The sequence below is a fragment of the Necator americanus genome, chromosome IV (genome assembly GCF_031761385.1).
Source record: "Necator americanus strain Aroian chromosome IV, whole genome shotgun sequence".
NCBI classification, from domain to species: Eukaryota; Metazoa; Nematoda; class Chromadorea; order Rhabditida; family Ancylostomatidae; genus Necator; species Necator americanus.
Window position 1 is genome coordinate 4,836,262 of NC_087374.1, and position 26,108 is coordinate 4,862,369.

A 26,108-nucleotide genomic window follows, 5' to 3' on the forward strand; every position below is an offset into this window, starting at 1 on the left:
ATTCGATTCACGGGTACGAGTTTGTGATGGTAACGGCCATATGCAGAAATCCGACAACTCGTCCGCTAAACTCTGCCCAGGTTCGTAGTTTGGTCGCACCCAAACGCTGTATCGACGTCCTACTAAATCACCATCGCTCATCAGAATTAATCTGTCTGTGGTGACGGAAATATTTCCGGATGACATAAGCTCAGATGGTATATGAGTTGGTGAGTCGATGGAGAATTGAAATCCACCCCATGCATCCACTGTTAGCACGGCTACCGTCTCACGTTCACATTCACCGTACCAGCTGAAAAGAAAAGAGAAAAGAGAGAGAAGAAAGTGGAGAAGCACTTGTGTGAAGTCTCGGAAGCAGCAGCGACAGCACTCACCCTTCACTAAGACAGGAGAATTCGTGCTGATTCGTCCCGTACGGTTTCACCACACATTTCCAATTCAACACATATGTCGGATCGGCTGCGTGTAAAACCCATTCCCCGTGCAACTGAAAAAATCCTCCTTCATCATCGTGAATTCCCCCGAATCCAGGGAATCCAGCGCCGATATGCGTACCTGTTCGGCCATTCGTAAGGAGGTAGCACCACGGCAAGAAGGAGTACGAAGTTCTTCACATGTACCATTTCGTTCTTCAATAGGATTTAGACAAGGTAAGGATCCAGTCATTTGAGCTTCCTGAATTTCCAGAGAAATAAACCTGTGCTTAGCGATATTCCCTTAACGTTCAAAAATTAGTAGGAAAAAAATTCTTAGTAAAATTATTTATTTATTCTTTAGATTAATCATTGGTTATTTCAGTAAAAATTCGGCAAAAACTCCTTTAGCATTTTAAAATTTGATTATTTTGATTTTTATTTTTTCCGCAAAAAGATCACAAGTTTTTACTTGCGTTTTCACACAAAACCAGTAAGGATTTCCAGTACAGACCGACACTGGGATACTGTAATTTTCGACAAATCATTTGAAAAACTCTCACTTTCAGAAATAATTCCGATCTTGACGCAGTCGGATGAAGAAGTACGACCTCTCCGTTTACACGAACCAGCAATCGATTCCGTGCTGAGAATTCTACGGTGACTGGTGTCACATCGCATCCGGTTGTCCTGAAAAGGTATGTGCGGTTGGTCCTGTTTCGATATTACCAATCTCAGTCAAGATTTGTTTGATAGTAAAAGTCCGGCTGATAAAGCGATAAATAGCTTGAAATTGATTCGACTACGACAAAAATATCTTATTCTTTTATCAAAAAAACACTCAGCTTTAGAGGAAAATTTTTCAGTTTTTACTTGTAAATTTGCTGCTTCGGGTTCTAGACAAGGAAGAATAATGGGAACTTGTCAGCTCAGCTGCTGCTGCTACTGTAGCTGTGGTGGCGCAGGTCGTGAGGGGTAATTCTATGTGAGAATGAATGTAAGAATGTAAGAATATCGTTTTCTCCATGAAGTTTCTGGGATAAGATGTGCTCGAGTGTAGCGCAGTTGGTGAGAGGTTTGACTGCGACTGAACGATCGATCGATGGTTCGAAATCGCGCCAACGCCAACTAAGACTTTCATCCCTCTGATAAATTGGTACTAGACTTGTCTGGTAGCATGAAAACACTGACTTGATAGATCGGCTAGCCTCCGGAAATCATTGTATCGCCTGAACCTACGTTCGTAAACCTCAAACGATTCTGAATCGAAGTGAACACGATTGTGGATCCCAAGCGGATTGATTGAAGCCAGATATATTCCTCTATCTTTATGACTAAACTCATCTTTTGGACGAAACCCTAAGAATTCTTGAAATTCACGAGTGTAGCCCTCCTCAGAAAGTCCAATGCACCACGAGAGACAGGTGTGAGTTGTTAATTATGTACAGCAGCTGGCTTTCTCAAGCGTGTTCGTCAAGGTGGTAGAAGTTTTGAGAAGAAAGGAGAATGAAGTGAAAACTCTTCGCAAGGGATTTTTTCTTTCCATTCTTCTAGCGTTTGTTCGCTGGAGCTTCGTTACTTATTCATTTGAGCACTTCATAATTTCTAGAGCTGTGCCCTTTCTCGGTTAAGGAAATTTATAATTTGCAAGTCTAAACTTTAAAGAGAATAATAATAAGAGGATATAAAAATGAATGTAAAGATTTAATTAAATAATATGTGGATATTTGAGCTTCACCTGATTTACTAAGAACGCTGTAATGGACTTTTCCTGAAGGATCGTATAATTCGTTCCGGAAAAAAAATATTCGTTCTCATTCACTCGAAACGAGCTCCGAAAATCTCGTTCTGACCGTTTGCCTTTCGCTGGAACACATCTTCGGAAACAGTTATCCACAGGAACGCGCGCTTTTTGAATTCCATATTATTTCGGGCCAAAAAAAAATCCTGCGCTAGGAAAGCAGGCCTTACAGCGTGTTGTCTCGCAAATTATTAGCGTAAAAGGCGTAAAAGGAAGTAAGGGACAGAAGCGTGCTTAGCAAATAAATAAATAAATAAATATATGTATTTAAACAACACAAATAATCTGCATAGGACCTCCAAATCTCCTTCTCATTATTTTCATGTCAGGACCCACACCTTCCCACGAATCCGTTCATATAATTTAAGCGTCTACCCACAAGTAATCGACGTGAAATTATATGGTAGTAGTTACGAATAACAATTATACGTAAACGATTTAATTTTAAGTCCCGAGTCCGATTTTTTTCGGATCTTGACATTTTAAGTTCCTTTTTACTTTTCTAAGAATAGAAAATTTCTATTAATTAATTCTATTAATTTAAATTTTCTTTTATGTGTGAACTTTTTTGAGGATGAGCATTAGCATAAGAAATACACACTATATAACTTATAACATTACAATGTGTTGTACGTGGTAAAATTTCCTGATTTTCAATTTCTTAAACCTATTCGGGAGGCTAATTTTATCGAATTTTTTTATTAAATTTTACGCGGTTGTCCGTGAATTACCTAAATTATTATTTTTCAGTACCTTTTTTATCGATTGAAGCGGTTCTTCCGGTAATTACCTAAAATATTTCTTTCATATACCTTATGCAGCTTCTTCTAAAACCACCAACTTCTCGACGTTGCTTTCATAAATCTCTTAGCTGAGAAAGAAAATTTAAAAAAAAAATCAAAATTTGAATGAAATTCTACTGTAGTTCGTTATTTTATAGGTGTGTGGAAATGAGGGAAAGGGAAATTTTTGTGCTTCTCCCCTTCTCTTAAGCTTACTGTATGTATTTATTTATTACGTTAAATGTCGTGCCAAAAGAATATGGCAATGGAAGACGTAAACAAATACTAAATACATACTTTGAAAGAAAAGAAAGAGACAGAAAAACGAGTACAGTGAGTAGGAGGAGGAGTTCCGTGTAGAATTTCGAGCTAGATACATAATGGGACGTGGGACACGAGTGCAGAAATTTTTTTTCGACATTATGTGCAAAAATCCTTTTTTTTTTTGCTCGGGCTCATTTTCGTGAAACATCAAGGAGCGTTAATGTGTTTTGCAGCAGAATAGAAAAGCTCCTCATATTATGCATTGCAAATGAGGAAACTAAGTTTTTCTGGAAGACAAGAAAAAACATTGAAAAAATGAAAATAAATGGAATAAGTAAATATTTAAAAAGATAAGTAGTAGAAAATTAATTTATTTAACTAAGGTACCAGTTCTTTTTTCCTCAAGGAACGTTCTCGAAGACGTTTAGAGTGAAGTTTGCGATGGGATTTCTGAGGGATGCAGTTCTTCACCTTAACTTTAACGACTGTGTTTACTTGTTTACATTTTATTCTAGTATTTAGAGATTATTCTAACGTAAATAAGTGATACACATCCTGAAATCGGTCTACGAGAGTGCGACGCGGTTTGAAAGTTCAATGGCTGCCATTTTTCTCGACAGTTCCATCATCTCTTGACGCAGGAACAAGATTGTTTGTCGACACCCCGGCGGACTCCAGAAGACTCATCACTCATTCAGGCCACCAAGCATTTGTGATATTTGCTTCACTGCACTTCCAAATGTAGTAACCCCCGACGTTCCCCCGGTTGGTAAAAATTCGAAAGAGCGAGGTCCGGCCTTATTTTAACCAAAGGATAAAGGATAAGTTTCCTGGCGTTAATCAATCCGCTTGGTATGCGGCGAGTTCACATCCAATTTAGAATCGTTTGAGGTTTAGGAACGCATGTCCAGCCTATACAATGACTTGCGGGGGTCCCAGAAAGGTGTGGTACCAATTTATCGACCCTAGAGGAACAGAAAGCCTGTCTGGCTCCAGGGCGATCTCGAACCATCGACCGACCGTGTAGTCGCAGCAGAACCTCTTACCAACTACGCCATACTCACCTCTTCATTTTAGTCGGGTCAGGGTAAAGGGTCCGTCACTCCATTGAATTAATGGTTCTGCACAAGAACAGTTAGCCAAGAACGATAAGGATAAATTGTTGCTAAGCATTGCTTAAGGCGGTTCTTTCTCGATCCACAAATAATCTAATTTGCGCTGACTCTCACTTACCATCAAATTAAATCAATTTCACGCAAATTTTCGTATAAATTGGTAGATCAAAAACCAGCGCATCACCACTACAGTACAGTTTTTAATCAATTTCAAATTCAATTTAAATTTTTAGGGACGTACTTGGTCGTTTTTGAAATTTCAAGCAGAAAACGATTTTGAAAACGCTGCTCAGTTACCTTGCGCTTAGGCTAATTACATTCAAAGATTAAGTAATGAGATATTCGAGGATTACGAAAAGAAATTCTATTCCACATAGAGGGAAACCTAAAAAAATTCATTCAAAAACCTAAAAAATCGAAATTATCAAGACAAAGTTTTCAAAACCGAAATTATTATTTATGTTAATTAAAAATTAAAATCATTGTTAAGTTTGTTTATTATTTAAAATTATTTAAAATAAATTATTGAAATTATTAATCAAAATTTTATTGAATTATTATTTGAAAAAATGTTTATCTTCACACAGACATTACACTTAGTGCTGGAGGCGTTGAGAAATGTACATACAAGTAGGTCCTAAGCAGAAGTCAGGATACCGGGATAATCCGTGCTTATTCAGAGAGCTTGTTCTTCTAGTTAGGTTTCCGACACGACGACGAGCGCGTTGTGTGGTTGTGTGTATCGACTTTAGCCCCGTGCATTCAAAGTGCACAGCAGTATAGGTTTCGGAAAAGCGCCTGCGGCAGCGGCGGCGGCGGCGGCAGCTCTGAGCACCCTCTCGAATCCGTCCGCTATTTACGGCTACGTGGAATAATTCCAGACATTTCTCAGAGTGGACTTACCCATCGGAGATCTTCTCGGTGCCGTTCCCACTGAAACGAAGTGCAAACGGGTTTGCTAGTAGATCGCTGGACGCAACCGCATGATACGTAATTGAACCGTAGGTGAGCTGAAAACAACAACAACAACAACAACAACAACAACAATGCGTGCTACTCGTTAATTACTTATTGCGAGAAATGCGATATATGTGACGAATGGGTCCCGCCCGCGGTGTCTGTCCCCCACCATAAGTGGCTAAATAATTTGGAGGACAAACAATGAGTGTGCTGGATCAAATTTCGTCCTCCTTCGCTTTTCAGAAATCAGCAACGATGCTTTTTTTGCATGTATCTCATCGTTTCTGTTGAAGACTAAGCAAATTTCATCCGAAAAAGTGAATTATCTTCTTGGATAGTAGGAAAATATTGAATTCGAATACTTAGTGGGACCCTAAACAAAGTCTTCCCATCAGAAACTTTCCCGAAGCCATGAAACAAGGATTTTACATCTTCTCAACAGTAGAACATCATTGCGATATTCTTTAATCCACACCCAGATTTTCAGAAAAATTTGATTCAATCAAAAAAGAGCTTTCTTTTTTACTTTTGCTTTTTCTACTTTACTTTTTACTTCTGACTTATGATTTTAAAATTTGAGATTTTTTCGATTTTTTTAGCTTCATGATTTAAAAAAAAATCCTCGTAAGTTCACAGCTTCACAGCTGTATACATATGTGTCTGTGATTTCGAGAAAAATTTCAATAAACCTCTAAAAAATACTCTTTCTCGTCTGAGTTCTCGTTTCTGAGCTCTTTTCTGATTTCTCGGAAAATTTCTCAGTTCACAGATAGTGGGACCCTAAACAAGTCTTCCCAAAAATTTTCCCGAAGCCATGAAACAAGGACTCGTCCGAGTTCTGATTTCTGAGTTCTTTTCTGGTTTCTATAGCCGTATAAATGTCCGATGAAAGGACCCCTTCCTCAATTCGACGACGAATTTTTTCAGATAAAAAAAAAAACCAGAAAATTGTGTCCGTAAAAAAAACAAACCCTTATCAGTTCTTCATTCAGAGGCGTCCATTCGGCAATCGACGATTTCGCCTCGATTGCACCACAAACTGGTGGTCTAAGCTGAGCATGGTCATAGACACATTCGTCTGGAAAATGGTTGGAGTCGAATTCGGTGGTGGCGGTGGCGGCGGCGACGGCAGCACACATCACACAAAATCCTTATCATCGCTCTTACACTCTTAACACCACAAAATCCACATCCTGTTCCATCCATTTTTTCCCCATCCATTTTTGCTAAACCTCCTATATCCATATATTTCATCCATACGTCCATATAATTTTTTTGTCTCCAAATATGAGAGCTCTTAAGTGCCTTCATACTGTGATCGTTGATATTCCAAAATAATTGTGCCTTGTGCATGCCATTTGTATTTGATGCCGACTTTCATTTCGACTATATAGTAGAATTAAATTGAAATTGAATAAATATTGTGCGCTGGAAAACGTTCACAACGTATCGTCGTCGGTCAGTAGTGAAATTGTTTTCGCTATTCATAATAATAGAGTCAAATAGCAAATTGCTTCTCGTCTCATTTGCAGCTGCTGCAGTTTGCTATAATGACGGGATAGGGATCGGCTTATTCTCTTTTCAAAAAGAACAAAAGCTACAGTAGCCACGGTAATTCTTTGCCAAAGAAAACGGGGGAAAAAAGCGAATCCGAGAAGATCTTCTGGCGAAGAACTACCGTGGCTACTGTAGAATGTGGTTTCTACGATTAATCTTATTTCCTTTTATTGCCTCTTCACTTTATTTAATTATTTCTTTCGAAAAAGCGGATCCGAGAAGGTCTTCTGGCGAAGAACTATGTACTGTAGTTACTGTATCTAGATGGTTCCTACGACTAATTTTATTTCCTTTTATTGCCTCTACACTTTATCTTATTTTTTATTTCTTCAATTTAATTTTATTTTTATTGAATTTATTGTTTCTACCTTCCAACTTCTAAAATTCTTGGAATAGATCGGTCTGTAAGCAAGAATGTCTTTATGAAATTAGTTTAAGTCGAACAGAAGCTATGCAGGTGATTTCTACGCTTAATTTTATTTCGTTTTATAGCCTTTTTATTCTGTTTTATTTCTTATTTCTCTACTTTAATTTTATTTAATTTTTCCCCACTTTCCGACTAATTTTATTTGATTTTTTCCACTTTCTGATCTCTTAAATTCTATGAATTCTACATGTAAAATACGAATACGAAGTTAGGGACAAGTAATCCGGCAAGAATCCAGGATTAAAAAAGTGATAGTGCAGACACGGCTTAAGGATATTTAGAAAAATCCATAGCCCTAATCAAGAAAAGAATTAATAACGCTAGTGTTCAGGAGCGTTGTAAATGGAGAAAAAAAATTGATAAACATCCTGGAATTTTCACTTGGACATTCTAGAAGTTTAATTTTGAGAAAAAAGTGGTTTGATCTCGAAACGTTTGACCAGAACTTCTTTAATATACGTCATATCCGTACCCAATGCGTTGTTTTTTCTTCAGTGCTTCATAAATTCACAAAATTCAGTGTTTTCCCAGAACTTCTATAAGCAGGACGCATTTCTACAAGAAGGACGAATTCTAATTCGCGAACGAATCGAAAGAGACCTTTCATCTCACGTTCGTTCATCTCCTTAACGTAATCCAAAATTGTTGGCTTAGGCTGACCTAATACGGATGTGAAGCGTGAGTGGCTAACGAGAGCACGCAACCCACATCAAACGCTTCACTCCGTAAATTGCATTCACCACCGTCGTCCTCACGGAGAGCACGAGCGCGCGGCGAGAGGTTGTCTTGCTTGAGAACCACTTGTCAGCGCCTCAGTGGAGTGAATGAGTGAATATGGGGGTAGAGGAGCCGAAATTTACCGTCCGCGTAAGAGAGGATGAGGTAAGTTGACGAATAGGGCTTAGAAATGGAGAAGAATATGATTAAACATACAAATTTCTCCTATCTCCGTGAATTTTTCGTTTTCTTGACTTCACAACACGATAAACACCACAAAAATCCAATTTAACATATTTCAGAGGTAGCTACATATTTTTGTAGGAATAAAGAGAATTCTTATCTCCAGTATGTCGATCCTCATGCTTTTAACAATAAGTCTTACTTCAAAAATGAGTTAAAAGAACTCGAAACTGGATATGAAGCAAATACAGTGCCACCTTTGATAAAATTCACAAAAATTGCCTCAGATTGGTAAAAACAAAGATATTTAATCCTCTAGAGGAAGTTAATAAGATCGGGGTCAACGGTGGGTCTGAAAAAAGCCAATTTTCTCCTTTTTTGTTCCGTACTTACTTTGGAGAAAGCCTTGTACTTCTAACTTTTTTCTGACTTTGAACATCAGAAACTTCTGTCTATGTTTCCTGGATACTACTGTGTCTATGGAGTTTTTTTTAGATAGAACCTTCATTAGTTTGGCATTTCGTCTTTTTTCGTTGTCTTCAAAGGCTTAAGCAGAAGTTGATTGGGACAATTCCACGTTTAATCCGTAAAGTTCCAGTACCACCCTGAGTCAGGGCTTCGATAATCGTTTGAAGTAATAAAAACGGAATCCATACATGAACTCTAAAACTAGTCTTACAGTGCATTTCACCGGCGGTGCGGCTGCCGGCAGCACGTACATCTTACGCTGCCAAGCGTACCAACGAAGGGACGTACTCCTGCGTAGGATCGCTAGCGACCCTGTAACACTTGATCTACACAAGGAATACAAGACCGTTATAGCTTGCAAAGCGGTACAAGTGGCAAGAACTCATTCGTTATCGACAAGCATCCATTTCTTTTATTCATTGAAGGGACTCCTGAAAAAATCCAAAGTGCCTCCATCGTCTTTCTTCCCGATATTTCTGTTTCGTGAAAATATCTATTTACTCGACACATGACGGGAAGAAGCTGGCAGGAAGCATGGAAGCTTGATAACATCACTTGGAAGACACTGGACGAGATATAGGACCGACAACGGAAGCAATTATGACGTGAAATGTGTCATAGTGGCTGAAAAAACAGAAATATCGGCAAGGAAAACGTTGGCGGAGTTCTCAACGCGGGTCGATAACGATTGAGTATTTGGCACTTGTACCGCTCTGTGACCTATAGCTGCCTGATATTCCCGGTGCTCTGTTGTCGCTAATGATCCCATACAGCAATATTCATTGGTTAAAACAATTAGCAGCGACAAATATTGTGATACCAGTGGCCACAGATCCAGTGGAACGCTATGTAGGACTAATTTCAATGTAAACGGCTTCCGTTTTTGCTACCATGAACGATTATCGAAACATTGACCCAGGGTAGTGTGGCATTTGACGGACTAACGATTGTATGAGAGATTGTTCCAGTCAACCTCTATTCAGGCTTCTGAAAATGACGAAAAAGCCGAAATCTCTAGCTAATAAAAATCTCGTAGCCACATTTTAGAAAATGACGCGTTGTGTAAAAGAACTACAGGAACACTTCTCTTCCTGCTCGGTCATAAATTGTGTGATAAATCATCAGTTGCCTTGGAGCAGAATAAGACCGAAAAAGGAACTTTGATATTTTCAAGCAAAATCCGTTCATTCTGAGAACGTTTTTGTACGTCAACGTTACCATACGAGATTTAAAGGGTCGTCGAATTAGAAATAGAACTCGTCGTAGAAAACAGCGTCACGGAACGCTCGACGCTCTGTTGGAGCGCGCCACCTTTGTGCATCTTCCAGGCCGTTTTTTACGGCGATTAGGAAGAAATGAGCGGTATCCCATCCGTTTCTGCAATCTACGACCCCGTATAGTCTTTCGCCATCGGAAATCCATACCACGCCAAATTCGTGGGTGATGCCTTTAGTTGCTTTTGCGAAACAAAAGTATCTTAAATCTCGAACGAGTTACGATCCACTGCTAAAGAATAACACTTCGGCGACGTCCTTTGTACAAAAATCAACGGATGTATTTAACAACTTTGATGCTTAGATGACATCCAGATACTGTTTGTTTTTGATAACGACTTAGTGGAAACGAAATAAGTAGTGGAACATACCAAAGAAAGCAGTATGGTACAGTACTTGCGGATCCACACAAACTGCTTTCGCCACTTTCTCGAGCACGATCAGTTCGGCATGGTCGATGGTTTCGTGCCGTGAGATCACATAAATTGCGCGTTCCTCGCATTTACCATCATGTGAAATGCTCAAACACGAGTACAACACTCCCACATGTCGATTGAAGAAGAGGAAACGGAAGATCACTGAGAAAAGAAGTTTAATAACAATTAAAAAAATCACAAAAATAACAAAAACCGAAACTGGAGCGTAATATGGATAGAGGATAAAGGATAAAGTGTCCGTCGTTGATCAGCCCATGATCTTATTTTTTAGAAGAACTGCACAAGCATACCAACATCCCTGAGAGGTAGTATTGAGCCTGATTAGCTTTGCCCGGACTTTGTTGGATGCGCTTATGATTAATTTTAGAGAAATTTAGAGTTTTTTTTTTGTAATCGATATGCATACAAAGTATATAAAATCGGTCTTTTTCTATTGGTTCTTGTTATCCTAGCATATTTAAACTACGTTATTCCCGTAGAAATATGTCTCACACAGTGAAAAACAGATTCCAGGAAAGCAAAAAAAAAAAGATTTTTCGTTAATACAAATTTAGATTTATATTTTTTCTTCGCCTCGTTTTTTCTTCTCGCATCTGAAGCACCAAATTTTTAGGTTAGTAAAGATCCCATTGCGACCGTACGGTTAATTGTTTCGAACCGTCTTACGCCAACCAAGGCTTTTAAAGGCATCACCCCAGGAATCTGAGGTTTTCAGGTGGAGTATCCGTATACTGGATCGTAGATTAAGGAAAGGGGGGTAATTCCGTCCATTTCTTCCTAATTGCCGTAAAAAACTGCCTGGAAGATGCGACGCCGCACAAGGCTGACGCGCTCCAGTCGAACTCCTTGTAGAAAATAGTGCGCCAGAACGCCTGAAGCCGTATCTTCCGGACCGTTTTTTTACGGCAATTAGGAAGAAATAGACGGAATCACCCCCCTCTCCATAGTCTCCCATTCCGTATACGAATACTCCACCAAAGACAAAACAGTGCATCGTCTCAGTACCTCAAGTAATTCTATAGGCAGAAACGTGTTCATGAACCTCAAATAATTCCAAATTGAAGTCGAGCGCTTTGAGTCTTAAAGTGAGTGATCAATGCTAAACACTTCATCCTACTTCATCTAAAGTTTGTCTTTTTTTTTAAACCTGTCAAACTGCAAACCCCGATATTTATGGAAACCATGTCAAATTGCAAACCCTGACCTTCAAGGAAACCGTCAAATTGCAAACCACGACCTTCATGGAAAGTAGCATTATTTGAGGAAGAGACACCTACGACAGAACGACAAGTCTTTTTTCAAAGAAAACCTTCATAATGAAGGTCGTATGTCTTTCTCCTGGACTATAGCTTAGCAATATGTACTTCCAGAAGCAAATGTAAAAAAATTCCCAAAAAGTCACTAAAACAAGAATTTCTCAAAATTGTTGACCTTCAAAATCGAATTTATCTTTGAAAATTGAAATGTACCAGATGAACTAGGATATAATAATTTTCGGACCTTTAATTTGATCCAGAATAAAATCCTCAAGAACTAACTCGTTGTGGAATTCTTCGTGGAGGCCTCAAAGTGTAGCTCGTAGAAAAAGTCAGTACCATTCTGGAGTTCCTTCACAGTAAAAACACGAGTGAAACAATCCAATGGTTCACCAGGAAGAGCTCTATAAAAATTAATGGTTCAGATTTTTGAAATGTAGTTGCTTGAGGGCCGCAAGAGAATAGTTCATGAGTGACGCAAACCACAAGGGCACGTTTGAACGTCAACCTTACGTTTGATCTGCTGATAATTCAATCGTCAATCGATTCATACATTCCATATTTGTTTTGTTAAAGTGGCGAGGAACATCAAATAATGATAGCAATAAAATAATGATTGTTTGCGTGAACTATGAGTTAATTGAGTATTCCTGTAGTCTGAAAGCTGAGTTAGGTCAAGTTTCAGCTTCGAAAAAGCTTTTCAAAAATTGTTAAACCGTAAAAAAACGAAAATTTCGACTATATCGAGATTAACTGGACCCCAACATGAAACTACTTATACTAGGAAATATGCCCTTTTAATCGTTTAAATTAAAATGAAAAACAGCACATACTGTGGAAATACCCTGCTGAAAGCAATCTTCAAAACAGTACGGTAAAAGAGTTGTGCGTAGTTAACGGAAGTGTAGATGTACAGCTTCTAGTAAGGAATACATTTGTACTCACGCAGACTGGAAGAGTCGTAAAACTGCGGACGTTTGAGAAACGGTGGTTATTCGCATAACCATCGCATACGTATCGAGCGCCATTTCGTCGAATCTTGCCATCAGAAACCATGTTCCAGCCTTTTCAATCTAAAAAGTAGGGTTCTATCCAAGCTCTAGTGCAGAAATCTTGAAAAACACAGTTTTGCAAACACATATTCAGCTATAAGGTAAAGGATAAAGAATAACGTTCCTGGTTTATCAATCCATGCGGCAAGCGTTAACGCATTTTACTGGAATTCTTAATCGTTGAGATGCGCGTTAACCTTCAGAATGACTTGCGGCGTCCAGCCGATGACCAAGTCAGTGTTTTTATCCTCCCCGACAATTCAATTCTTCAATTTATCGACCCGGAAGGCTGTGAGGTTTGGTGCGAACTAGAGCTGTTTCGATCCATCGATCGATTGTGCAGTCATAACGGAATCCCTTTCCGAATACTCTACACCCGCCCCATATTCTACAATAGAGATTGTTTTATCGAGACACTTATAATCCTCACAATTCTTGGAAACACTAATTGGCGCAGAAAAGAAAACTGATAAGATCCGCTGAGAATTACCGTAACAATGCCATTTCTTATTTCCACAAATCCAGGACCCCCTCACTTGTTGGGTCCAACCCATTATAGGTACCCTAGCCAGCACTCAGGGACGTATTCTTCCCAACAGGAGCAAAAACTAAATTGACTCACCGAGGTAAGATCAGCACGTACTCCTTTCACTTGATGAACCAAACATTTCGGCTCCTGCACATCCGTGAGGATGTGAAGGACGTCGTAATGGGAAAGTGTCACTAGGTCCCGTCGAAGTTGTGTTGATGCCGACATTTCGCTTCCACATTGTGATAAAAATACAATTTTGAGAGAAGCGGTTCAAAAATTTCAGGAATACATCTTTCATAACCGAAAGACAGCTATTGAAACCTGTTACGGATTTTTTTTCTGAGTTTGAGAAGTGTCCAGTGTGCACTTCTCAAATTTCAGGGAGAAGAGTAATCCGTAACAGGGTCTTTCTATGCCTCCAGAGGAGATAAAACTTACAATGGAGATCAAACCAGCGAAGATTGTCCTTCTCAATACACACCTTCTCCAAATATGGCAGTACCATAGAGAGATCATTGTGTGAGAAGTGGCGGGACCTGAAATAATTAGTAGAAGAGGGCTGTATGGATCGCATCGAGCTGTCTTCCTTAAATTCGATAACCCTTTTATGGTTGTCGGCGACTCATAAATTTTTAGGACATTTAGGAAAACATACGCTACATGAGGTACGCTTGGCCTCCTTGAGTAAGTAATCATGGATTTGACGATGTCATTCAACTTCGTCACAAGATCGGAAAGTTCGAAATTTCCTACTTCTGCTACTGAGGCAGACTCCGAGAATCCTTAGATGGTAGGACGGCATAAAAACGGGAAATTGGCAAAATTACAGAAAGAAGAAAGAAATAAAACATCGGCTACTGCAAAAACGCAATTATTCAGTGAGGTGGTGTCAGTAAGAAAGTTGGTGTGATGGTGGACACCTCATCTACCAACTCTTAAAGTCTCGCCGCCACGGGATTGAGGTTGCCAGAAAGTTCTATGGTTTCAACGGCGAAAACAGAAAACTTAGGGTGGACTGAAAAAGTCCTTCAAGCAGTGATGCGACAACATCGAGAAAATCTCAAAACCAAAATTTGATTTTTTTTTTATCTATCCATAAATCACCCTAATTTCGGCTACTTATGGTCCCTTCCAGCGAACAACCCGCAAAAAAAAAGAAAACGAATAGAAGTGAAAAATCGACAGGTGCGAATGGTTTTTCGGAGTTTCTGAACAGAGCCGTAGCAGGGAAAAAAGAAACCTGTGGACTACCACCGACTGCACGACAATATTGATCCCTGAGAAGAAGAAAAATCCTACCGATCTCTTGACTTGCTGTTCCACAGCATAAAACGGCCATCTCCAGTCTTTGCTGGATCTTCTTCATTGCGGATATGATCGAGGCGAGTGGAAGCGATCGTCCCTCGCAGTATCTTTATTTCCAGAACTTCAAGACGAGGTTTCAATCAATACTTTGACCGCTATGTCAGCACGCGGCGCCATACAGCACTACAGGTCAAATCACGGTTCTATACACCTTCGATTTGAGGTGGTCATTCTCTTGTCACAGAGCACACCGGTGATTATTCGCTATTCCGTCCAAGTGGGTTTTCGACGAGTCGCAGGCGGGAGCGGGGTGCAATGGTCCGAATGGATTTCCGACGAATCGCAGGCCGGGGCGGGGCGAAAGGGTGGTGCGCTGCAATGGACTACGTCGCAAGAAGGAGCGTTCCGAGATCGTATGTTTACACTGATGCAAAGAGAGATGAACGAAATCACCCTCTTCCCTACTATAGGCATTACCCGCCTGAAACCCGTACCACCCCAGATTCGTGGAGTGATGCCTTTAAGTGTGCTGCACGATTTCTTGTTCGTCTTGTTCGTGTTCGTTCGATTTCTTGTTTCCCTGCACAACGTCATCTGTCTAGAGTACCGTCTATGGACCAGGTTTTTTTTTAATTTTTACGGTATACTGTTACGCCATCAATGACTATTATTGAGGGTTTTTTTTTTTAAATTTCTGTACAGTTATACTTAACTGCTCTCATTTTTATGCAATAGACTAGTTTTTTCATTAGAATTCCAGAAAATCCAGAAATTTCCTTGTTATATTATTTCATTTTCCACTTGGTCTAACTGTTTTTTCTTGTATCTCATTTTGTAGTCATATGTGACCGAATTTTAATATCTGCACTCCACAGTTACGCCTACCTGATCATAAAGTTGACGTCATGTTGAACGCAACTACCATTCTGGGCACGCTGATAGCACCAATAGAGAGCAGCACGCTGGTTGTCGATGTACAACACCTGGTAACTGACTGAAACGAACAAATAGAGCAGAATTCCTGGAGAATCCAACGAACTCACATTTCATCGTATTCCGAAATTTTGGTACTAGAGTGTAGCGATACTCAATGGTTATGAGCAACGTCGAATTTTCTAGAAGAATAGCTTCGCCTTCGTGTGGACCGACGCATTCACTATCGGCCTCTTTCTGAGCATAATACCGTATGTGCATCGTTGAAGGACTGAAAACTTTCAATTTTGAAAATTTTGAAAAAGATTAATTTTAGCGCATAAACACGGAGGATGGAAGCAATGGAATTCACTATGTACATCGCTGAGAATATGTTCACCATTGACTCTGAGGACAAAAAATTAGAAAAAAAAATTCTTGGATAAAGAACGCACTTAGTTTCATTGGGAGTAAGAGCGATCACCGCCGACTGCAGGAATATTTTAGGGTCTGCATTCAAATCTGCAGCGAAGTACCTGAAACGAGATTCCGGTGAAGAGTATATTATTTTATTAGTTGATTAAATTAGAAAATTATTAATTTAGTAGAAATGTCAGGGTTTACATATTACTTTATTAGTTCATTAAATTAGAAAATTATTAATTCAGTAGAAATGTCAGGGTTTACGTATTATTTTATTAGTTCATTAAATTAGAAAATCATTAATTTAGTAGAAATGTCAGGGTTTATATATTATTTTATTGGTTTGTTAAATTAGAAAATTATTAATTTAGAAGAAATGTCTGAGTTCAGAAACCGACGAACTTCGTTTGAAACTCCCGTCTCCACGGATATATATAGTTAAGCGCAAAAAATCCACATACCGTAATTAGAATTCTCGGATATTCTGGTACAGAGAAAAAAAAAACTACGAGATTGTCGTCTTCTTACCAAACACCCTGCAACATTGCTGTATTTAGCGGAGACCATCCATCAACTGCACCACAGGATTTGTTCGCGGGCGTCGTAGAAGATTCGTTTGAGCATTCATCTGAAAAGTTCAAAAATGCCTTCCAGATTACGAAAAAAATCCACGAAGATTAACATTTATTGAACTATTGAACATTCTTTGTAACGCAAACTCACGAAAAGTGTTGAGAAAAACTAGATCAGTAGGATCAATGCAAAACGCCTGCAGCTGTCTGTAGATTTCGTTGATCGTTGGTTGGTCCATGTGATCCTCATCAGACCAGACATATACCCTAAAAGGTTGTGTTATAGTTATAAATTTATAATAGGGATTTCAGGTGGAGAGTTCCTATAAGGGGGTCGTCGTAAAATGTAGAGAAGAAGGTGATTTCCTTCACTTCTTCCTAATCACCGTAGTACACAAGGCTGGCGCGCTCCAATCGAACTCGTTGCGGAAAATAGCGCCCAGAACGCTCGAAGCCGCATCTTTCGGGCAGTTTTTTATGGCTATTAAAAAGAGAAGGAAGGAATCACCTTTCTCCCCGTAATCTACGACCTCGTATAGGAATAACCCACCTGAAACCCGCACCACCCCCGATTCGTGGGGTGATGCCTTTAAGTGAGTAGAAGGTGCAAAGGAGGCGGAGGTATGGCGACGCCCCCATCAAATAGGCCCTATCCGAGAATATATCTTTTCCGAGAATTCCTCTTCTTACAATATCTGTGGAAATAGATTTTAACAACCTGCTCATGGGTCTTAAGTCAAACGTTAAACACAGGATTGGGAAAAGTTTAAGAAAGGCTTCAAAGTCTCCTTCCAGGAAAGTTTTCTCTCAGACGGATTCTACACGGGATCGGGACCAATGGAGGAATCATTGGCGTTCATTCGATCGCTACGAAAAAAAAAACGTGAGTCCAAGTGATCAAATTCAGAAAGATATAAAATATAAATAATAATAATATAAATATAAAAAATAAAAAATAAATATAATATAATATGAAAGATAAATATAATATAATATAAAAGATTTTATTTATTTTTAATTTTTTAAAAAAATTATAAAATTTCGAAAATATAAATATAAATATGAAATATAAAGAAAGACAGTTTTTCAAGAGCTGAATTTGTTCGCAAACCCAAAGATAACATTTGCTCTGCGATGGATCAGAGACGAGCACTACCCACCTCCAGGAATCGCATGCTCCATCTTCGCCGATTACCAAGCAGTGCATTGATATGTATTCGTCACCATTTTCCCATATTATTGTGCCGGACCCTAAAAAACGATAGCATGAAAATAGATTGAGAAAAAATTTAACACGCATTGAACATACAGTCGATCGATGTCTCATTTCCGTCAAGGCGAGTATAGTTGGTCAACATCTTCAGCGAGGAAGCACCGTTGATGCTTTGACTCAGTTGAGACTTGGAGCACTTGTTGTTTCTGGAACGAGAAAACATTACGCGGTGGTTTTTTTTTGAAAGGCTAAAAAAAAACAGTGCAGTTGACGTCTCTGTTTGCCTGACTTTAAAGGTCCCCACGAATCCCCCACGGATCTGAGGTGGTTCGGATTTCAGGTGGAGCATTCGTATACGGGATCGTAGATTATGGAGAGAAGGATGATTCCGTCCATTTCTTCCTGATTCCCGAAAAAAACGGCCCCGAAGATGCGGCTTCGAGCGTTCCGGTGCGTTATTTCCTACAACGAGTTCGATTGGAGCGCACCAGCTTTGTGCACGCGCCGCATCTTCCGGACCGTTTTTTACGGCAATTGGGAAGAAATGGGCAGAATCACCTCCCTCTTCATAATCTACTATCCCGTATAAGAATACTCCAACTGAAATTCGTACCACCTCAGATTCATGGGGTGATACTTTTAATAAATAATTCAATTTAATTGCAATCGATTTCGTAGGAAAGAACACATTCTTTCGCGCTGTCTTTTACGAGGATTAGGGGAGATTCAGCGGAGTCGTGATAGTTTCTGTCTACAACCAGAATTCTACGACTTCCTCGGAGTTTCTGTACCTCGTCCAATTTCGTAATGAGCTGTCTTTAAAGCTGCCATTGAATGAGAACTTCAGACCTGTACACACTTACGCATATATGTTAGAAGGGCAATTTTGAATAACCTATGGAAAAAGTGATGTGCGTTCAGGAGAAATTTGCTTAAAGTAAGAAAAGGAAGACAAATATAGCCTACAGCAAGTGGAAACCACACAATATCCCCGTTCAAATAGCCGAAGCAAGGGAAAAAAACGATGCGAGTCTCATGAATCAAGCCTACACATCTAGGTGACCCTTTTCCAGAAAAGTATAATTCTTTGGGACCCCACAAAAATACGGTCCTTACCTTATCCACTCGCATGTAGCAGAAGATTGATTCACGTAGACACAACTTATGTGAGCTATTTGTTCATTCACCAACGATGGATCAATGTACGCTGTTACGGTAAGCACTCGAGGTTCGTCCTAAACAAAACACTATTGCAGTTTTTTAAATTTTGTGTTAATTAAATTTTTAGTTTTTTCTCTAATTTTTTAATTTAATTTTTAGTTTTGATTTCTTAAAATTTTTTATTAAACAAAATATCCGTAGAACTTACGAAAAAGTTGCTGATATTTGTTATTGGGGTTTTTTGGTTCTCCACCTGACATTCGACATCCACGAATTCATTGTTTTCGTCGATCCTTGCATGGATAAGCTTCTGGTCTTCATCCACGACTTCATCACCACATGCGGCTGAATTCACCTTATCTTACTCAAGGATATGTTCGTTATCGATCGATCCAATGGAATGTAAATGGGAATGAAATGAATGAAAAAGTAGTTATTTATTCGCCCTGCCCTTCCCTGCCCCTCTCCTTCCCTCAGAAAGACTTACTGTAAGTGTCCAGAGTTTTGAATTGCAAGATGTCTATGCAAGCAGCATCTTCAATCAGTTTTGCTGATTTGAACAGCTAAAAATCCAGAACGCCTTAAAAATTGGGCACAAATAAAATTAAGAAAAATGAGGAAGGACCTGCAACGTTTGTGGATGACGGGAGTTGCTCATAATCATAACAAGTTCTTCGTTAGGCTTACAATTCCCTAAAAAAGAATAATTCAATTTTTGCGTGGATATGTTTCTGCTTGGAGTGCAGGTATTACTGTAGTAGTTACAACTCAGGTTGTATATATTGAACTAATCTATACTCCAGTACTATTCATTTGTTGATTTACCGTAACCATCGTCCTGGGAACAACCGTAGACGACCATATTCATCTCTTCATTTTGTTCTCCAGAATAGTCGTGATAAATCGCTCGTAATCCCACTGTATTAAAAAACGAACATAACTGAACTTCACGTAGAGAAAGTCCCTAATCACCCAAACAATATCACTTCATAAAATAATTTTAAAAAGGTCCCATTACTTGAAAATAAGTAGCCGTTTTCCGTGCGCACCTCCATGAAGTAGCCGAGTTCCTTCTTTTTCCAGACGCCAAAGAGCGGTGGCATACACGTTCCGTTTCTGTAAATCACAATGGATTCAATCGGTCTCAGGTACATCCATAGAAAGAAAGAAAGAAGAAATTAAGTAAATGTCTTAGCCAAAAAGTTTAATTGCATAAGAATGTCTTCTTCGGGCAGCATGAAGGGTAACTTTATGCCCTAAGGAAAAAATAGATGTAGTTTAAGGAGAAATTTGGTCACAATTAGAAGAAGAAGAGCTGCAAAAACAAGCATTGGTAGCGACATGCTGGTAGGAAAAAAAGAAATAGGATTAAGTTTCACGCAGTTTATTGTTAACTTACGAAAAAACTTCGAGAAAATTCTCGATTTTTTATTGATAATTAAATAAAGTCATTCTGATAGAACATCCCTTTTGTTTCCCAATTTCTGAACTGGTAATCTCAGGAAACTCATGTTGGTGTTTTTTTGCTTTAACACGCTTCCCTCATTTTTCTGCTTTCCACTTTAACGTACAGTCATTGTTCTTATTATTCAATGACTTTTTCTCAGTCTACAACGTTGGAGAGGTGCCAAAAACCGTAACCGGGGGAGGGGGGCGGTTGCAGAGGTAAGGGTCCCATCAAATATTGTCTGCGTACAATGTTAGGTGACCTTCAGGGCTATATGGAGATTGATATTACTAGGAGAGAATGTGATACATGTCTTATCTATGTAGCTGAAACACTACCGTAATCAGTTAATCAAAATCAAAATATACTAGTTAAAAAAGATAATAAAACAAGAAATTCACCTTAAATTGGTAGCCTAATATTTAAAGCGATTACCCGAGCCTGATCTATGATAATTACAATTTTCAGGCGTTAGCCGATCGTTTTTTCAGATCATAATTCCCTCAGGCTAAAATGTCGTTGATTCAAGTAATGTGTAAACAATAGGAACGTACACAGAATGGTATTCAGTCATATTCAGACGCTGATCACCGTCGACTTCCAAGCGTATGAGGGATGAATTCAGGTGTGATGGCAAGAATGATCCGGATGAAGGCGCTTTCCGGGCAATTATGAACCATGAACCATTGTACTATAATAAAATGATGTAAACAGTGTGTTTCAAACATCAAAAAACAACAGTAAATAAAAATAAAGGACGAAGTTTATTTATTATTTACAACCTTCATTTCTAATTATTTATTCGTTTATTTTTAACATGGTACTAGTTAATCCGCTTGGTGGTGAGCCACCATTCACTTCAATTCGGTATCGTTTGAGGTTTACGAAGGTGTAAATAAAAAAAGAGGCCCGTTGTTGCCACATGGTCGACGGTTCGAAATCGCCCTGGTGCAAACCAAGCCGTTCATCCCTCCATGATCGACAAGTTGGTATCACAGTTGTCTGGGAGGACAAAAACACTGATTTGACAAATCGGCTAGACCCGGCAAGTCATAGAATGGACCAACACGCGTCCAAGAAAAAAAAACATGTCGGCGCATCCCAGGTGGATCTTCTATCCTTTAAGATAAAAATAATAAAATAAAAATAAGACAAGTATTATAAATGAAACAAAAATAATAAAATAAAAATTACACAACGTATTACATTCTGCTTGGACAATAAAAACCTGTCCTTTGGATGTTGTGCCGTCCAACAATATAACATCTAATATGCTAAATTAACTATTAATTTTTAAATTTATTTTTCAATTAATCAACTAATTTTTACTGTCTACTGTCGTCATATCAGACCGTGATATCCTCAGGGAAAATGACAAATTAAAAAATGAAGAAAAATAAGAGAAAAGAAAAGCGTAAAATTCCGAAAAAAAAAGAACGAGAAAAAAGAAGAAAACTGATTCACCTGTAATGGTTCTAGTTCAGGATACGTTAACTGTGGCCTACATTGAGTCGTAGCTTCCTGAACCAGCAGGAAAACGATGACATAAAAGAGTGAAGCGGCCGGGAACGGCAGAAGTGATGGCATTTCTCAAGGCGTGGATTTGCTCACATCACCGTCAGCTCATAATGATTGTAATCTATCAAATGTTCTCTCTATCGATCCGATCGGCCGCCGGGTGTCATCAATCGAAATCCAGCAATTAACACAGGTCATGTGATCAGCTACACCTTTTGTCTTTTTGTTGGAATCGTGGCTTCATACTGAGCTGACTTCCCTTCGATTCTTCCAGAATGTAACGGATTATCAGGGTAGCTGAAAGTAGATCTGAACGGTTATGAACGGGAGAGAATAACTTATTCCACACATTTCAACTCTTATACGAATTAATTTTCTTCTTCTGCTTTTTTCCTCCCTTCTTTTTCTTCCTTTTCTCAATCTCTCTTTTTTCCAATCTGATCCTTTTTAATATGACCATGAGGTTCCAGAAGAAAAGAAAAAAAACATTTTTTCAGACTTACAAACTCTCATCCGCTGATATTATTTGGTAAATTTAGCATTTTTCTATTAAACATCACATTTCTTGACGAGGTCTCGTAGAAGGTACAAGTTCTACGCGAAGAATAAAAAACCCAAACCATATTTAGGTCAGGACTAGCAGCCAGCTCAACAGTTAAAGGATAAAGAAGTCCTTTTTCACGAATATGGTAGAACATTCTATTTGTAGGCGTTCGCAATGACAAAATTGAACAAACTGAACTATGAATTGACTTCTTTTTATTTTCCAGAAAAACATCTTGGATGAATATGGTGAGGGGAACGAAATGAATGGGAAAGATGCTGGGGACCGCACGTTCGGTGAAGACGGACCATCTGTGTACGTATATACTTTCCAGATTGGTCTAATGCAAAGTGGTCCTGATCGCAATCTTGGAAATCTAATCAGGAACAGAAGGCAGGAGCGAGCCCCGTCGAACCAAAATCAACCGGAATTAAAAATAAAATGTGTGGCCGTTGATCAAACCATTTCCATGCTGTTCACTTCAATTCAATATCGTTTCAGTATACCGCACACAATCGTAACCCATAAAATTACTTCCGAAACCCCTTCAATCTGCCAAATCAGTGTTTCTAGTTCTTCTAGAGGAGTCTGATACCAATTTATCGATCCTGGAGTAATGGAAGATTTGATCGGTCTAGCGCGGTTTCGAACCATCAACTCTGGAAACACAGTCTAATCCCTTACCAACTGCGTTATAGCCGTCTCAAAGAATTTAATATTTGGGTGATTTTTCATTTCAACCGATTTATGAGTCTGAACATCATTCATTGCTCAAAGTATTGGATTGAGGAATACGTTGTGAGCGTTTTTTTTTTCGTTCACCCTCACATAAGAATGTATGTAGGAATAAAAGTTACCATCCAAATGTTGTACTCCAATCGATAGGAAAATTTTCGCTCTCCGAGAATGTAGGGTTCTACGTAGTTTTTCAATTTTTTTTAATGCTTGTTTTTCCAGATTCTCCCTTAGAGTGGAGGGTCAAGTGGACAAAACGGAACATTTTCAACCCCATTTGTGTTTTGATCGAGAAGATAGCTCGGTTTCTGTAAATGCAGTTGACTAATTCTGGTCGGTTGAGAAAAAGTAGAATTTTTAAACCAATTTTCCCGAAATAAAAAAAAACACAGGAAATTAGTCTACAGTATGCTCTATTTTGGCGTTTGTCCTACCGTCCCCAACGTCCTCCACCCACCATTCACTAAGTTTTTGCCTCCTTCACCTTCCAATTCATCATGTTTTCGGTTTCCACCTGTTACATAAAAGAAACACCTACTGTTTAGAAAAAAAAAACAAATATACAAAAAAGCTGTCGATCTTTTATATGCGACATGAAATAAATATGAAAAACAAGTGAAAATAACTGAAAACCAATGGAAAACTCGAAAATCAAAACAAATGCTGTGAAATGGTCAAAACAGTTTTAATCCTTTCATCGCGTTTTTGACTTGCTCCTTTGGATATGGCTTCAAAGCAATGCAAACCGATTGTCCATCTTCAATCCAGACCTGAAAACTGTTCACATTTGTAGGACTATACGAGCACTTTCGTAGAACACAGAAAGAAGATCCTGTTCAGAAATGAAAGTTTTTTTTTTCTTTCAAAACAATGCATCAATATATATATATATATATAATTTTGTGTGCAAAGAACAGTTTTTAAACCGTACAAGAAAGTGAACATACGCAAGAATTCAGTATCAGCTGATTTCGGATTTCCTTTCTCTCCAAATCTCCTAAAGCCACTTTTATTATTTGAATGTATTTGATTCTTTTTATTTGATCTACGTAGCTGGTTTCTTTCTTTTACTTAGAAGTTTGGCTTAATGGAGATCTAATTTGGTTATCTTACCGCGGCCACAGAATTAGACAGCGGATTGTAGAAGTGTTCAAAAAATTGATAAGTAGTACTGGTAATTGTCCGTTTAAGTAAACCAAAAGTACAAAAAAAAACAGAAAAGTGTTGTTTTAAAATTGGTACGTAATTAAATCAAACAGATATCAATGCGGTAGAATCGAAATTCAAGATTCGAGATTCGAAAGAATAGTTAAAACCAGAAGGATCTCCAGAACCTAACTAACGCAAGCAATTACTGATATTGACACTGAATTGATTAAACAAATGTTTAAGTAGTCTAGAAAATGGCGTTTATATTTCGGTCAACTTATTCCGATTAAAAAATCGAAATAAAATCCACTATATAAATAAAAATAAAGATTGCTCAAATTCCTTGAATTTGTACTTCATCGTCTTTTGAAACCGTACTGGATGCATTTTTTTCATTGATTATTATTTTTTATTCGATAGTGGAAGAGTTGATTCTTCATGATACTTTCGTAGTAACTTTCAGTAGATCAAAGCATGACAGCTGTCCGAAAAAAAATTCTGAACCATATGAAGGTCACTTCTTTCTCAAACTTTGTGTGCTCCTCAAAAACTAGGACTATCTCAAAGTCAGACTAAGGACACAGACAAAGACTCAAAGGATTATTTGTTGTTGTTAAAATGAAATATTATTTATAATATTATTGAAATGTTCTGAAAACTATTATTAATAGAGATGCACTTAAAGTCTTTGGTCATTCTAGATTTTTGTAGATAGTTCTATAACTTCTATTCATGATGTGTTCAAGGTTTATGGAGAGAAGCATTACCTTGTGATCTACATTTCTGGCCTTCAGTCGTTCTTCCACTTTATGGAGTTCGTCCTCTGAATCTACCTGAAACTCTGCAATACGATGGGAGAAATTCGTGTACTAGCAACATGGACGAGTTCAACGGCAACATGGACGAGTTCACTGGCAAGTAAGAGCAATCAAAAGCAAAATTATAGCGGAACACACCCCTAAAGTCACTTTATGCATAGAATCTAGTTCTTTCGTGTATTCCAATGTGTTCGGGTCGTTCCTAAAAACAATACTTATAAGTGTAGGCGTAAAATTAGGAGCAGCTGCCGTAGGACTTCATGCGCAAACCTGTACAACCACATGACAGCAGATGCAGCATGTGCCGCCTGTGTGCATACGGCACCCAAGGGCCATCCAAGCGATGACGTCAGGTCACGACGTAGGATTAAGTACATGACGTAACCGGTGCTGGAAGACATCCTCACCTCGAAATAAGATCAAAAATTTGACTAAAACAACAGCGAAAACACAATACGGCGGGAAAGATTTTTTTGAAAGCCATCAGTGCGCAAAAGAGTATCACCTATTCATTGGATTATTGTGTTATATCAAAAACGTTTAAAAATTCCATTTCATCACTTTCTAACGGTTAATGCATTTAAAGGTAGCGTATGATACTGATAAGGTTAAAAAAACATAGGTTGTTTTTTTTTTCATTGGTTTTACTTGAATACGCTGCCGAGAAGACCTCATTGATTTTCGACCGCTCGCTTGTAGACGCGCCGCGTTCTCACGAACCTCGTAAACGAGAAAAAAACTTGCCATAACGCAAAAATGATGAAACTTGAAACCTAGTTAGTTGTGGATTTCTTCAATAAACTTCTAACCCAAGTTTGTTTCCCACCGATAAAAGAGTTTGATGGCTAAAAATAAGTGCATAAATAGCTAACTGCTTCGCAGAGACGTAATAAGTAGTTAATTAGAAATAATATATATATAATCGTTGTCGTACAACAACTTTCTGTAACCTGTATGCACTGTTGGATGCATACAACACGAAATGTATAGAAAAATTGTTCCAATTTCAGAAACACCAAGAATTTCACCAGTTGGTTCGTCAAAATCATTTAATCAATCGTACAGAAGAAACG

At 38.5% G+C, this 26,108-nt stretch overlaps 2 protein-coding genes across 5 annotated transcripts; both read right to left on the bottom strand.

Annotated features, from left to right (window-relative positions):
• Positions 1-7: 7 nt before the first annotated feature.
• On the bottom strand, positions 8-21,858 carry RB195_000396 (uncharacterized protein; the record flags this gene model as incomplete). Of its 4 annotated transcripts, XM_064196716.1 has the most annotated exons (28): positions 8-72; positions 132-292; positions 375-487; positions 556-675; positions 977-1,103; positions 5,279-5,385; positions 6,307-6,413; positions 10,333-10,539; positions 11,937-12,058; positions 12,600-12,727; positions 13,329-13,429; positions 13,677-13,774; positions 14,538-14,664; positions 15,466-15,537; positions 15,587-15,747; positions 15,911-15,991; positions 16,407-16,506; positions 16,602-16,717; positions 17,611-17,701; positions 17,760-17,869; positions 18,780-18,898; positions 19,033-19,169; positions 19,312-19,387; positions 19,450-19,517; positions 19,650-19,742; positions 19,843-19,940; positions 20,826-20,962; positions 21,736-21,858. In XM_064196716.1, the coding sequence occupies 28 exons, from the start codon at positions 21,856-21,858 to the stop codon at positions 8-10; spliced, it is 3,165 nt and encodes a 1,054-aa protein (XP_064052595.1). The 4 variants fall into 4 exon arrangements, with proteins under 4 accessions (XP_064052595.1, XP_064052596.1, XP_064052597.1 ...); XM_064196715.1 differs by lacking the exon at positions 14,538-14,664 and having other exon boundaries at positions 15,429-15,537; XM_064196714.1 differs by lacking the exons at positions 14,538-14,664; positions 20,826-20,962; positions 21,736-21,858 and having other exon boundaries at positions 13,329-13,467; positions 13,673-13,774; positions 15,429-15,537; positions 19,078-19,169; positions 19,843-19,927.
• A 1,884-nt stretch (positions 21,859-23,742) lies between these two features.
• On the bottom strand, positions 23,743-25,436 carry RB195_000397 (uncharacterized protein; the record flags this gene model as incomplete). Its single annotated transcript, XM_064196718.1, has 4 exons — positions 23,743-23,838; positions 24,985-25,050; positions 25,174-25,237; positions 25,306-25,436. The coding sequence occupies 4 exons, from the start codon at positions 25,434-25,436 to the stop codon at positions 23,743-23,745; spliced, it is 357 nt and encodes a 118-aa protein (XP_064052599.1).
• Between the last annotated feature and the right edge of the window lie 672 nt (positions 25,437-26,108).